The following is a 14,877-nucleotide window of genomic DNA, read 5'->3' as shown; positions in this document are numbered from 1 at the left end:
GGATAAACCCAAAAAGCCCGTTTTAAATGCCCGGTATTTGAACTTTGTTCTCGTAAGTTTTAGTTACTATCTATAATGCTTATTGGTATTGATACTAGACCCTGTAGCCTCTCACTGAGAGATAGGAGTATGTTCAATTACGAAATGACATCAAAATAAATCGCACTTAAAAATGTTTTTAAAGAAAAATCAGTTTTTGTTGATATTTTCTTTTCTTTCAATCCCAATAGAGTTATGGGAATCAACGGCGGCTATTTTCCGGCAATCTGCCGGGTATGTGTTTTTTCGAAAGGCCGAAAGCATTAAAATTCTAGGCAGCTTTCTCAGAGCTTTTAAGGGAACGAGAGATTGAAGCTTTTCTTAAAATGCAGAACTTCACGCCGCGAGGGGAAGATTTTAGGCCTGAACTCCTCTTTTTTTCTAGCACTTCCTACACACCATATTTTCTACGCCGGTCTATTTTCTACCTTTTTCTTGTATACCCCTTCTCATCAACGAGCTGGGTACAGCACAAACCACATCCCTGTCGGTCTTCTTAAGGCAATCCACTTGATATTAGTCAACTTCTGTTCATAAATTGCTCTTAAGTTCAACAAGAAGTTGCTTGTGAATATTTTGTAGTGCAAATCACCGAGAAAGCATCTGAAAGAAATTTGTACTACATAAACCATACACATACAAAAAACATACGAACTTGCATACAAAAAACAAAGTAATCTTGTAAAAAACTTGGTAGGGAAAAAAAGATGGACTTTCTATCAAGAAAAATTACACGTGGAAAGTAGTCAAAATACGAGAGAATTTTTCAACATCTACAACGAATTGATGGGAAAATCAAAAAAACCAGAACAAGATATTATCACCCAAAACCAAGTTGAAAACTTCAATAATTTTTTCGCGAGTATTGGGAAAAAACTTTCGTCTGAAATTGAACCCAACAATAAAACTAAATTACCACCGAAAAACATCAACTCTTTCTTTTTTAGCAAAATTACCAAAAAAGAAATAGAAGAGGTACTTCATAAAATTCGACCTAAGTCCTGCTTAAACTGCTATGGCCTAAATTACATATTTCTAAAGAAAATGTCTGATCCTCTTGCAAGTTGTTTGGAACGACTGTTTCATAGATGCATTATCAAAAGTTAATTTCCCGATGCTTTAAAGATTGCCATAGTTGTACCCTTACACAAGGAGGGTGACAAACATGAGCCAACAAACTACAGGCCAATCTCCTTGCTACCGACAATCGGGAAAATTTTTGAGAAACTGATCTATAAGAGGTTGGTACAGTTCCTCGATCGCTATCACATTCTGAGTGAAAAACAGTTCGGTTTTCGGAACAAACGGAGCACAGTTGATGCCATTGCTACATTGCTGGAAACAATTCGTCAATTATGGACAAACGGAACTAATGTTTCTTGCTGCACATTTCTCGATCTAAAGAAGGCGTTCGACACAGTTGATCACAAACTTTTGTTTCAAAATTTTTTTTGTTTACAATACTTTTGTTACAAAATACAAAAGTTTTTGTTATGGTTTTCGTAAGGAAACATGTAAGCTTATTGAATCGTTCCTGAAGAACCGAGAGCAATACATTCAAATTGGAACAAAAAAATCTTCGTTGAAACTTGTAGAAACAGGTGTCCCCCAAGGGTCTATACTGGGACCAATTCTGTTCCTTATTTATATTATTGACATCAAATCAATGCAGAAAGAAACAGATCTAATACTGTATGCTGATGACACAGCAATTATAACCGGAATAGGAACATTGAACTACTGAACAATCATCAGTTAGCACTAAATGACACAAATGATTGGATAAAAGAAAACAAGCTGGTCCTCAACGCAAATAAAACAAAAAACGTGCTCTTTAATGGTCGACGGAAAATTCAGTTTGAAAAAGAATTTTCTTTCGGTAATGAAACGATTGAGTCAATAAAGCAGTACAAATATTTAGGTGTGATTATTGATTGTCAATTAAGTTTCCAACATCATGTATCCTACATACAAAAAACGCCTTGTCAAGTTTTGTGGCATTTTCTACAGGCTCAGAAAAGTCTTAACATCTCGTCAAATGATCCAAGTTTTTAGAACATACATCAAGCCAATATTGCAATATGGAGTTCTCATCTATGGCTCAACTTCTAAAAATGTGTTAAAAAATCTGGAAAAATTTACAAAACGGTTAATTAAAATTATCTTCTACAAAAGGAGTTTCGAATCGCTGGGCTCATTGAGAGAAGAACATAAACTCTTCACTGTTAGGGAACTTCACATATATGAACTTTTCAAAACTCTGATTAATATCCTTCGGGGCGAATGCAAAATTGCATCCTTGTCAAATTTTTTGAGTGGTCAGGATCTAGAAAACATTCCAGGCAGTCGGTCTAAAAGGATCTCAACTAGTAAGAACTCATGCGTGAAAAATTGTTTGTATACAAGGTTAAGAAGGTTATTAAACCTAGTTTTAATAATCGAACCAATGTTTGTAGACAAAGTAAAAAACCTGAAAGAAAACGAAATACGTAAACTTTCACACAATTTTTTAGACAATTTCATACTGGAAAATGAACAACTAACGGAAGCAATTTTTAGTTAACAAAAAAACAAAACTACGGATTATGGTATTTATTTTTTTTTGTCTCTTTTGTTTTCAATTTACTAAAAACAAACAATTTGATTTACCTTAGTGAATAGGTATTGACAGTGAATTATTTTCCGCTAGAGGCACTTGAAAACAGGTCAGTGAGACCTAATAGTGTGCTCTTGGTTGGTGCGATTTCTATTGATTTTACAAATAGTGTTCTGTTTTTGCAATCATTGTAAAATTAATGATAATTATCCTGTACCAACCATAAACAATTTATTATTATTATTATTACATGTTCAACTGCAACCTACCGAAAAATTTAATCACAAGGAGTCGTAAAGATGTTTTAAATTCCCTTTTGCCGGGCTGGATTATCGTTTACTTGAGAGCAAAACATAACAATTCTTGATTTGTGCAATTTTGTATTAGATTCCAGTTGTTCTCGTTAACCCTCGTTAACTACGCTTATTTTCGTTCTTTCTGTTGTAAAATTGACTCGACCTGCAATTATATTTCTTACAATTAATTGAGAAAAACGATAAAACTTACAAATTTGCAAACAATTACAGGCAATTGCAAGTGCAGTTCTCAAATTCATAAATGTTGTTCGCAAAAATTTTGTTCACAGGTGGAATGTACACAAAAGTGTTTGATCTTTAATCAACAGCTGCAGCATGATGCTACTTATCCGCTGTTTTGGGGTGGATCAAGGGTAAATCCTCAACTGAGAAATCGGGCCTCCAAAATTAAAAAAAAACATTCCTAATAATTGAGGCCCAAAAATGTATTTAGCTTTCTGGGCGAGTGGAGAGAACTGACAAAAGGAGGCAACTCTTTAAACCCATCGGAAATTTGTTCAACGGCTTCAAAATGTGACAATATATGTCGTTCATTGACCGAAAGTTCACTCAACAATTTCTGCAGTAACAGCAAAACTTCCAACTCAAACAGGTAAGCTTGCTTCCATCTTTCAATTGCACAATATCTTTCTTTTATTTAATATATACGAAGAAAGTTCTATTGTTGCATAGTTTGTTTAGAAATTAAGATTTATGAGTATGAGTCATTGATATTCAGAAAAATTGGGTTCCCGCAAAAGAAAGCAAAATCGTTGAAAATTATTTCAAAAATTTAGCTTCTAGTGATATTGCATCGGAAAATTGCTATCCCCCAGACGAGACAATCTTGCAAGACGACAGTTATCTTGCAAGATTCCTGCAACTTCATTCAGGTCGAGCTCGGATCTCTCACACTAAAAAAAGTTCAGGTAAAGTTACCTTAACGCAGTTAGGGTAAACCTCTGTTAAGGTAAAATTAAGGTAAAAGTTACCTTAACTTTACCTTAACTTGAGTTAAGGTAAAAAATTACCTGAACTGTGTTAAGGTAAAATTACCTTAACTTACCTTAACTTTTTAAATAATTTTCTGCAGTACAAAATTGTTTATTTTTAGTAAAATTAGCAAACCAAATGTTGAAGTTTATTACAAGAGCTTTACAATGATCCTTATATGAAGCAATTTGAGCTAATATTTGTCGACCTACACTACAGCAAACCCCAAAATTACTTTCAGTGAGTGCTCAAAAAAATTCAAAAAGGCAGTAACGCACCAATTTTGCAAAACTTGGTATTTTTATTTTTCACGCGCCTCTGTTTATGAATTGGCTGCTCACAAATCGATTCTGAGTGGTACCGAAAGAACTGGTTTCAGAAAAACGGTTTAGAGAAAGTTTAAAAGTGGTTTTAAAGTCCAATCACTTTAAAGTCCAACTTGAATCCAATCGCTCTTTCTTATATATTAAGTTAAAAACTATAATTCCTTGCATAAAGTAGATCTCTGGAAAAATGGATTACACATAAATTGAAACCGTAACGACATATGGCCCTCATTTAGCTTCCATTTGTTTAAAGTCTTTCAGAATCAGATTGTTACTCTTCTTAGTTCGAACTAATTGCATTTTCCATTATAAGCACTGCTTCACAACCTGTCCGATGAAGTGAAGTTCCTCTTTGATGTTAGGTGCATGTTTCCGCAACTGGACTCTCTATAAATTAAAGGGGACAAAATAAACATTTATGGAACTATTTCCTGCCGTTTATTAAGTTTCGCAAAGTTACAGTTAGGTTTAGTATAAAAGCTTCCCACTCTTCAGCCCTATAGATGTTTCTAGATCGAACCAGTAATTTGGGAGCCATTCGGGGTTTTTGAAGTGAACATCAATACTGAAGTTCCAGAAAAACCGTTTAAAGAGACTTTAATTTCTTTAAATTGTAACAACAGGAAACGCGGTTGTTTTAAAGTGGATCAACTTGAATCCGAATCCTCTTCCTTATATTTTCAATCAAAAACTATATTTCCTGCATGAAGTAGATCTCTGGAAAACTGGATTACACATATATTGAAACCGTAACGACGTATGGCCCCCATTTAGTTTCCATTTGTTTAAAGTCTTTCAGAATCAGATTGTTACTCTTCTTAGTTCGAACTAATTGCATTTTCCATTTTAAGCACTGCTTCACACCCTATCCGATGAAGAGAAGTTTTTCTTTGATGTTAGGTGCATGTTTCCGCAACTGGACTCTCTATAAATTAAAGGGGACAAAATAAACATTTATGGAACTATTTCCTGCCGTTTATTAAGTTTCTTAAAGTTACAGTTAGGTTTAATATAAAAGCTTCCCACACTTCAGCCCTATAGATGTTTCTAGATCGAACCAATAATTTGGGAGCCATTCGGGGTTTTTGAAGTGAACATCAATACTGAAGTTCCAGAAAAACCGTTTAAAGAGACTTCAATTTCTTTAAATTGTAACAACAGGAAACGCGGTTGTTTTAAAGTGGATCAACTTGAATCCGAATCCTCGCCCTTATATTTTCAATCAGAAACTATAATTCCTGCATGAAGTAGATCTCTGGAAATCTGGATTACACATATATTGAAACCGTAACGACGTATGGCCCCCATTTAGTTTCCATTTGTTTAAAGTCTTTCAGAATCAGATTGTTACTCTTCTTAGTTCGAACTAATTGCATTTTCCATTATAAGCACTGCTTTACACCCTATCCGATGAAGAGAAGTTTCTCTTTGATGTTAGGTGCATGTTTCCGCAACTGGACTCTCTATAAATTAAAGGGGACAAAATAAACATTTATGGAACTATTTCCTGCCGTTTATTAGGTTTCGCAAAGTTACAGTTAGGTTTAATATAAAGCTTCCCACTCTTGAGCCCTATAGATGATTCTAGATCGAACCAGTAATTTGGGAGCCATTCGGGGTTTTTGAAGTGAACATCAATACTGAAGTTCCAGAAAAACCGTTTAAAGAGACTTTAATTTCTTTAAATTGTAACAACAGGAAACGCGGTTGTTTTAAAGTGGATCAACTTGAATCTGAATCCTCTTCCTTATATTTTCAATCAGAAACTATAATTCCTGCATGGAGTAGATTTCTGGCAAACTGGATTACACATATATTGAAACCGTAACGACGTATGGCCCTCAATTAGTTTCCATTTGTATAATGTCTTTCACAATCAGATTGTTACTCTTCTTTGTTCGAACTAATTGCATTTTCCATTATAAGCACTGCTTCACACCCTATTCGATGAAGAGAAGTTTTTCTTTGGTTTTAGGTGCATGTTTCCGCAATTGGACTCTCTATAAGTTGTAGGGGACAAAATAAACATTTATGGAACTGTTTCCTGCCGTTTATTAAGTTTCGCAAAGTTACAGTAAGGTTACATTTAGTTCGTTAGACCCGTCCGATAATGGGGATTGTCCCCATATATGTTTTAGAGGTGGTTAAAATGAGTGGTTATTGGTCATAGTCCAGAAACAAGACCCGAAAAGGGTCATTTTGGTCATTTGGTACTGTACCTTTATGTTGGAATATCTCCTCGTAGAGTGAACCGATTGTTGATCTGTTTTTTTATTTGAACTCAACTTGAGCAGTACTTGAATCCCTGTAAATGGCGTTTTGTTCCTTTCAGCCGTTTTTGAGAAATTGGCCTCGACACATACCCAGGTTGACCACCTTAGACGAAACTTTGAAAAGTTACTAAGACTTATACGCTGCCCTCGAAAACTTACAAAACTTTACGGCACCGCATAAGGCCGTAATAAGTTTTCTACGGCACCGTATCCAATTGATCAAATTGCCAATTTATAAAGTCTACCTTCCTAAAATTGGTTTTTTAAAAAAAACGATTATCTTGTACATTTTTTCAATAGTTTTTGGCACTTTTCACATCTATGAAAAATTAAAAAAATTATTACGGCGCCGTATAAGGCCGTACCAAGTTTTGATATCTTTCAAAATTGTTTTTTCAGACATTAATTTGCTCTGCAGGCACACATAACGTTCAAAAATTTTACCTTGAACTAGTTTGAAATAGCAAAAACCTGTTACGCCCCTTGTGAGGCCGTGCAGAACTTTGGAAGTCTAATGATATCTTCTGCAGTTCATGTCATTAATCAACCAGAAAAAAATTCAGTTCCAAATATCCACAGTAGCTGGTGAAAAAATACCTAAAAACAGGCCCACAGTTTATAGGAAAGAAAAGAAAAATTAAAGTGTTTGGTTTCCGTTCGTTTCAATTAAATCTGTTCTGGTTTCAGAAGAAAATTTTCTATTCAAATTTTGGCTCATTTGAAAAGTCAGTTACTTTTGGGCCTTCACAACAAAAAGAGCCATCTTGCTGATCTACAATAAGATAGTTCAAACTATTTACAAGAATGATTTAAGAAGAATCTTCAAATGCGCAACAATAAATACATTTGATCGCTTTAAAAAAATGTAAATCAAGGTTTTATATTTTCTGGACTTCTATATAGTTTGGGCATCTAACTGGCTTATCAGCAGCGCAATTGGTGGCGCTTAAATTGTTACTGCATGCAATGTAATTTGTTTGTCTTGAAAATTTGTTATTGAACGGTTATTCAAGATTCAATCCTGAGAACAGTGACCGATCTCAGATTCTATTGGCTGAGGTGTGCCTTTTGTAATCGAACAAATTTTTTGCGTGCAATTTGTGTTTTCCAGGCAATACTCAAGTCTCTTAATTTGGCTATATCAATGGTTGTTGGTATTTCAACAATTTTTCTATTTTTATTGTTTTGTCAAATTTCGGTGTATGTTGTTTTGTATCAAAACTGATGAAACACCATAACCTTCATGGCGAGGCGGGAAATTTTTTCCCATCTTACCATGAAGGTTTGTCTCAACTGGGAACGCAAAGACGGACTCAGTTTACTCCCAAAAACACGCTAGAGGTACCTTTTAACCACGTCAAGAATTTTTTCGGCATTTTTGGGCTCTAAAAATAGCTGAAAAAATGGGGTATACTTAGGGATTTGTTAAAATCTCCTGAAGTACTGAACCATATCTGTTCGGCATAGTCGCATTTTGATAGCACCAAACAGTTCATGTTTGCCCTGCTCGCTGTTTTTTTCATTCATGCCGGTAAAAAAATTATTGACAACCAAACTTGAAATAAAAACAATATTTTTTTATATAGATTTTAGCGTCGATAACGTGTTTCAAACACTCGTTTTCATGAAAACAGTTCAATGATCGTTTAAGTAGTTCAATCTGTTCTTACCAAAGGTGATTGAAGTGGTAAACACTCAAAAAGTTAAACAAAGGCATCTAGTGCGTTCCAGCTTATGATAATTAATTTTTTATTCGACTTTTTCTGTAAAAAACATTTTACTATTGTCCCATCATTTTGAGTCCTTATTAGGTAGCAAGTACTACAAAAAACAATGGTCAGCAGTCAGTTGAGAGTGATAAATCACATAGTGTCTGCAAAATAGTCAATCATGCGTTTTGTGTTGCGATAACATCGTATATCGCTGATAAAATAGGTACCTGCCGAAAATCCTAAATGTGAATATGTCTCAAACCTTTTAATCCCTTCTAAACTCATTCTGTATCTGAATGGGACTACTGTTGAAGCCAATACAATATTGAAATAGGAATAAGGGCTCGAAAAATGGGGAAAATTTATAACACATTGAAAATTTTTGGATTTTTAAATGTTGTAAATAAGTGAGGGTAAAGTTTATCAAGGATAGTTTTTGATACTTTTTCAGTAGACTTTCACTCTTTATTAAGCAAACAAGTGAAATAATATCAACAGTGCAGACATCGTAACAATCGTAACATGTAAGAACTCATTTTGTCGTTTTTTAAATTTTAAAACTAATAAGATTTCAAGTAACCTTCTTTCATCCTTAATAAACCGAAGGAAATCTTTTGTATTGCAAGTGAACTCAATGATCAAATTTTCATTTCTTCCTGGTCCTCATAATGTCTATCAACGTCATACAACTTCAAAACTTCAATTGTTGAAAGAACGCAGGACTCGAACTATGCTGCACTTTAAGAACTAGAAAAATTAAGTAAAATCTTAAAAAAAGTTCAGACTGTTTTTTCAATTGTAATTGAATGTTTTTAGTTTTTTGACGCCTCTTTCGTTTGCTATTGTTTGTTTGATCAATTTTCCTTCCTTAGCGTCTTGAAAGATTTATAATAGCTATTGGTAATGGAGAACTACAACAGTTTTTTCCTGAAATGACAATTTTTCAAATTTTTTTTGTGTGAAAAACATTAGGACACGCTATTTAAAGCAGCTGTTTCGCAGTTAAAAGTTTCTCCTAATTGGTTTCGATCATTCCAGGCCTAAGAACAGATTAATGCCCGAGTGAATTGAAATATTTACGGTGGATGTTCTGGCAGAGTCTGCAAATGCTGAGGAACGAAGTTTGTTTCGTCGCATTAAAAAGGCACTCCGTTTTTGGCCTTTTTTCTTGTTTCTCTGTCAAATATTAACCAAAATGGGTAAATTAGAGCGCATTCTCTTCCTTTTAAGCCCGTCTTTGATGGAATTATTGGCTGCCTTCCTAAAAGTTTTTGTGAAAGGGTAATTTAACAGTGAAAGCTGGAAAACTTAACAATTCTCAAATTTTAATCGATTAATGGTGTTTTGCGCAAAGAAAAGGTTTTTCGGCGTGCAATTTGTGTTTTCTAGGCACCATTTAGGTCTTTGGAGCTACTTGTATTAATTGATGAGCTTAATTCAACAATTTTACTTTTTTCACGATTTCATCAAATTTCTGTTGATGTTGTTTTATGTCAAAACACACAAAACACCATAACCTTCATGGTGAGGTGGGAAATTTTTTCCCACCTCACCATGAAGGTTAGCCGTGACCTAGAACGTGGAAGTGGACCAGAATTACACCCACAAATACGCCGGGAACGCTGTTTCACGTTGTTTTACGTCGGTTCCGGAGATCTTGGGCTTCGATTTTAGCCCAAAAAATGGGGTACAGAACAATATTTTCTTAATATCTCCTAAAGTACTGGACCAAATTAAACCGGAGTGGTCGCATTTTGTTAGCACTGAAGCCCTCTTGCTTGCAGTGTTTGGTTCGTTTCCCAAATCGGCCTAATCAAAAAGTTATTAATGTTCAAATTTGAAATAGTTCGAATTTTCGGGCTACTCTGGGTGACCCAAATTTCGGTACAACAAAACACGCGATTTACCCAACAAGTGTTGGTGTTTTAGAATCCTCAGTTAGTGGGGAGTATCCCCATATATATTTTATATGGTATTTTATGTAGTTGAGATAGTCAATTTTGGCTCTGCATAGCGGTCACCTCGCTTTTTTGGGCATTTGGTACGGTACCTTATAATTGCTATAACTCCTCGAAGAATGTACCGATTGGGCTAATTTTTTAATATGATGCGTATCTCAAGCAGTGCTCCAAACTGTACTAAGGGGGTTCATTTTGGTTCAGCTGTTTTAGAGAAATTGGCCAGTAAACTTGCCCTCGGTGTTCGCCCCAGAAGCGGTTGACACCATCCGTTGACACCATTGACACACCTTGAAGCTTTGAACTATGTTACAAATCTTAGTGTTTTAGAATCCCCAGTTAGTGGGGAGTCTCCCCATATAAATTTTGTATGTAGTTTTACGTAGTCCAGGTGGTAAATTTTAGCGAAACCTGCGCCGTACTTGTCCTATTTAGTCATTTGGTACGGTACCTTTATGTTGGAATATCTCCTCGTAGAGTGAACCGATTTTTGATCTGTTTGTTGATTTGAACTCAGCGTGAGCCTTACTTGAATCCCTGTAAATGGCGTTTTGTTTCTTTCAGCCGTTTTTGAGAAATTGGCCAGGACACATACCTCCATTTTTACCTATTCGTGTCCGGGTACATTTCAGGTATGTACATGTTAGACCAACAAAAAAGCCGAATTTAGCCCCGCGAATTGGTTCTTTAGACTCCCCTGATAGTGAGGATTCTCCTCATATATGTTTTATAGTGCGTTTTCTGTAGTTCAGAAGGTCAATTTTAGCTCTGAAAGTGGCGTATCTCTCTTCTAGGGTCATTTGGTACGGTACCTTATTTTTGCTATAACTCCTTGAAGAATGCACGGATTGGGCTCATTTTTCAATATGATGCGTATCTCAAGCAGTGCTAATAACTGTTCGAACGGCGTTTGTTTTTGTTCGGTCGTTTTCGAGAAATTACCCTGTAAACTTGACCCCATTTTGAACCCCAGAAGAGGATGACTGCCAGGTCTGGTCACCTGGTGACTTCAATATCGTCATTAAACTGTCCGAGAATTGGTTGTTTAGACTCCCCTGATAATGAGGATTCTCCCCATATATGTTTTGTTGTTATAAATATAATCGTTGATGAAGGTGTTGGGCATTTTGGGTCATCCAAGTCCTTTTTTGGTGCATTTGGCACCAACGGCTCGATCGTTAATAACTCTGCCTACAGTAATTTTTTTTCCTATTGAGTTGCATAGTTAGAGAGCTCATTATGCGTGCTTTTTTTTGATATAATGAAACCTGCGAAAATATTCACCAGAAATTGTAAATTTGTGTACGAGCATGGGAAACGTCCCTATTTTCGATCGGACTCGGTCGATTTTTGCTAATAACTCTGTGTATAGAGGGAACTTTTTCATTTTGTTTAGTGATATGAACAGCTTAGTTCAAGACGGTTTCAATGGTATACATATCACATAGTGTTGTTTTCAAAAAGTAGTGAAATTAGCCCGCGAGTCGACCGTAATTTGGGTCATTTTGGACGTTTCTGACGTCCGTTCGTGACGTAACTTCATCGTAACTTATTCTCGTTTCCATTGCAAAATGTATTTCCATGCTCTCTGAGTTCCATGGCAATGTTCCAGAACTCATGCCAAAATTTGGCGTTGGTCGGTTGGTGTTTTTTTTTGGGGGGGGGGGGTCGTTTGGGGGGGGGGGGGTTGGCGCCGGGGGGGCCGGGGGGGGGGGGAGCGGTCGCTTGGTGGGGGTGGCCGTGCGTCTCCTGTGTTGTCTTTGATGTTCTTTTATGTATACTAACAAATTGTTTTTTTCAGAGTTTGTTTTTGCTTCTCTTCTGTCTGCTGTCGTCTCCTGCCAGGTGAGTTCTTCCCGCTTCTTTTCTAGCTAGCTTGGCTAGCTGCTGCTTTCTTTCGGTCTGGTTTGCTCTGCACCGCAGAGCTGCGGTTTTCGGACCGGTTTTTTCGGTCCGTGTTCCCACATCGTGGGAATGTGTTCTTGCAAAGCAAGAGGGGTCGTTGAAACTTTGCGCTCTTCTTGGATTTTCAATTTTGCGCTTTTTTTGTTTGCTTCCGCTTTTTTTGGTCTGGTTTGCTGTGCACCGCACAGCTTCGGTTTTTATAGCTTAGGTCTTGTTCAACGTTTTGATATTCTACCTAGGAATGTCTTAGTCCTAGTAGGCTCTGAAAAAGGGCTAATTGTTGCTCTAACTGGTCTGAGAAAAAAAGTTCTTAATACGTTGTCAAATTTCGAGCTCAAAAATAATTCTTGTGCGTTTTCATAAAAAGTCTCTTTCAGTATAGTCAAGGACTTGTTCAAATGATCTGAGGGTCTACGTAGGAGTGTCATAGTCCTATTAGGTTCTGATAGAGGGCTAATTGTTGATCTAGCTGGTCTGAGATAGAAGTACTTAACACGTTGTCAGATTTCGCTCTCAAAATACCATCTTTATACAGTTTAACAAAAAGTGTTTTTCAATATAGTGAAGCACTTGTTCAAATCAATTGAGGGCCTAAGTAGGAGTGGGAAAGTCCAAATGGGTTCTAAATGAGAAGGAATTATTGTTCTAGGTGGTCTGAGATAGAAGTACTTAACACGTTGTCAGATTTCGCACTCAAAATACCACCTTTATACAGTTTAACAAAAAGTGTTTTTCAATATAGTGAAGGACTTGTTCAAATCAATTGAGGGCCTAAGTAGGAGTGGGAAAGTCCAAATGGGTTCTGAATGAGAAGGAATTATCGTTCTAGGTGGTCTGAGATAGAAGTACTTAACACGTTGTCAGATTTCGCACTCAAAATACCATCTTTATACAGTTTAACAAAAAGTTGTTTTCAATATAGTGAAGAACTTGTTCAAATCAATTGAGGGCCTAAGTAGGAGTGGGAAAGTCCAAATGGGTTCTAAATGAGAAGGAACTATCGTTCTAGGTGGCCTGAGATAGAAGTACTTAACACGTTGTCAGATTTCGCTCTCAAAATACCATCTTTATACAGTTTAATAAAAAGTGTTTTTCAATATAGTGAAGGACTTGTTCAAATCAATTGAGGGCCTAAGTAGGAGTGGGAAAGTCCAAATGGGTTCTGAATGAGAAGGAATTATCGTTCTAGATGGTCTGAGATAGAAGTACTTAACACGTTGTCAGATTTCGCTCTCAAAATACCATCTTTATACAGTTTAACAAAAAGTGTTTTTCAATATAGCGAAGGACCTGTTCAAATCAATTGAGGGCCTAAGTAAGAGTGGGAAAGTCCAAATGGGTTCTAAATGAGAAGGAATTATTGTTCTAGGTGGTCTGAGATAGAAGTACTTAACACGTTGTCAGATTTCGCACTCAAAATACCATCTTTATACAGTTTAATAAAAAGTGTTTTTCAATATAGTGAAGGACTTGTTCAAATCAATTGAGGGCCTAAGTAGGAGTGGGAAAGTCCAAATGGGTTCTAAATGAGAAGGAATTATCGTTCTAGGTGGTCTGAGATAGAAGTACTTAACATGTTGTCAGATTTCGCACTCAAAATACCATCTTTATACAGTTTAATAAAAAGTGTTTTTCAATATAGTGGAGGACTTGTTCAAATCAATTGAGGGCCTAAGTAGGAGTGGGAAAGTCCAAATGGGTTCTAAATGAGAAGGAATTATCGTTCTAGGTGGTCTGAGATAGAAGTACTTAACACGTTGTCAGATTTCGCACTCAAAATACCATCTTTATACAGTTTAATAAAAAGTGTTTTTCAATATAGTGGAGGACTTGTTCAAATCAATTGAGGGCCTAAGTAGGAGTGGGAAAGTCCAAATGGGTTCTAAATGAGAAGGAGTTGTCGTTCTAGGTGGTCTGAGATAGAAGTACTTAATACCTTGTTAGATTTCGAACTCAAAATACCATCTTTATACAGTTTAACAAAAAGTTGTTTTCAATATAGTGAAGGACTTGTTCAAATCAATTGAGGGCCTAAGTAGGAGTGGGAAAGTCCAAATGGGTTCTGAATGAGAAGGATTTATCGTTCTAGGTGGTCTGAGATTGAAGTACTTAACACGTTGTCAGATTTCGCACTCAAAATACCATCTTTATACAGTTTAACAAAAAGTTGTTTTCAATATAGTGAAGGACTTGTTCAAATCAATTGAGGGCCTAAGTAGGAGTGGGAAAATCCAAACGGGTTCTAAATGAGAAGGAACTATCGTTCTAGGTTGTCTGAGATAGAAGTACTTAACACGTTGTCAGATTTCGCTCTCAAAATACCATCTTTATACAGTTTAATAAAAAGTGTTTTTCAATATAGTGGAGGACTTGTTCAAATCAATTGAGGGCCTAAGTAGGAGTGGGAAAGTCCAAATGGGCTCTAAATGAGAAGGGATTATCGTTCTAGGTGGTCTGAGATAGAAGTACTTAACACGTTGTCAGATTTCGCACTCAAAATACCATCTTTATACAGTTTAACAAAAAGTGTTCTTCAATATAGTGAAGGACTTGTTCAAATCAATTGAGGGCCTAAGTAGGAGTGGGAAAGTCCAAATGGGCTCTAAATGAGAAGGGATTATCGTTCTAGGTGGTCTGAGAGAGAAGTACTTAACACGTTGTCAGATTTCGCACTCAAAATACCATCTTTATACAGTTTAACAAAAAGTGTTTTTCAATATAGTGAAGGACTTGTTCAAATCAATTGAGGGCCTAAGTAGGAGTGGGAAAGTCCAAATGG

The 14,877-nt window shown here is 36.1% G+C and overlaps 1 protein-coding gene across 15 annotated transcripts in view; it reads left to right on the top strand.

Moving 5' to 3' along the window:
- LOC142335132 (uncharacterized) overlaps positions 1-14,877 on the top strand; it is a 190,326-nt gene that overhangs the window by 96,749 nt on the left and 78,700 nt on the right. For all 15 annotated transcript variants that reach the window (XR_012758855.1, XR_012758854.1, XM_075383543.1 and 12 more), the window contains one exon: positions 3,386-3,544. Coding sequence is in view for 13 of the 15 variants with exons in the window: in XM_075383543.1 (XP_075239658.1) it covers positions 3,386-3,544 (159 nt within the window). In the remaining 2 variants the exon portion in view is untranslated. The remainder of the gene's footprint in view (positions 1-3,385; positions 3,545-14,877) is intronic.

Source organism: Convolutriloba macropyga, chromosome 1, assembly GCF_964194025.1.
Source record: "Convolutriloba macropyga chromosome 1, txConMacr16.3, whole genome shotgun sequence".
Taxonomy (NCBI): domain Eukaryota; kingdom Metazoa; phylum Xenacoelomorpha; order Acoela; family Convolutidae; genus Convolutriloba; species Convolutriloba macropyga.
Note: the sequence above shows the minus strand (reverse complement) of the source record. Positions and strands in the feature narration are given on the sequence as shown.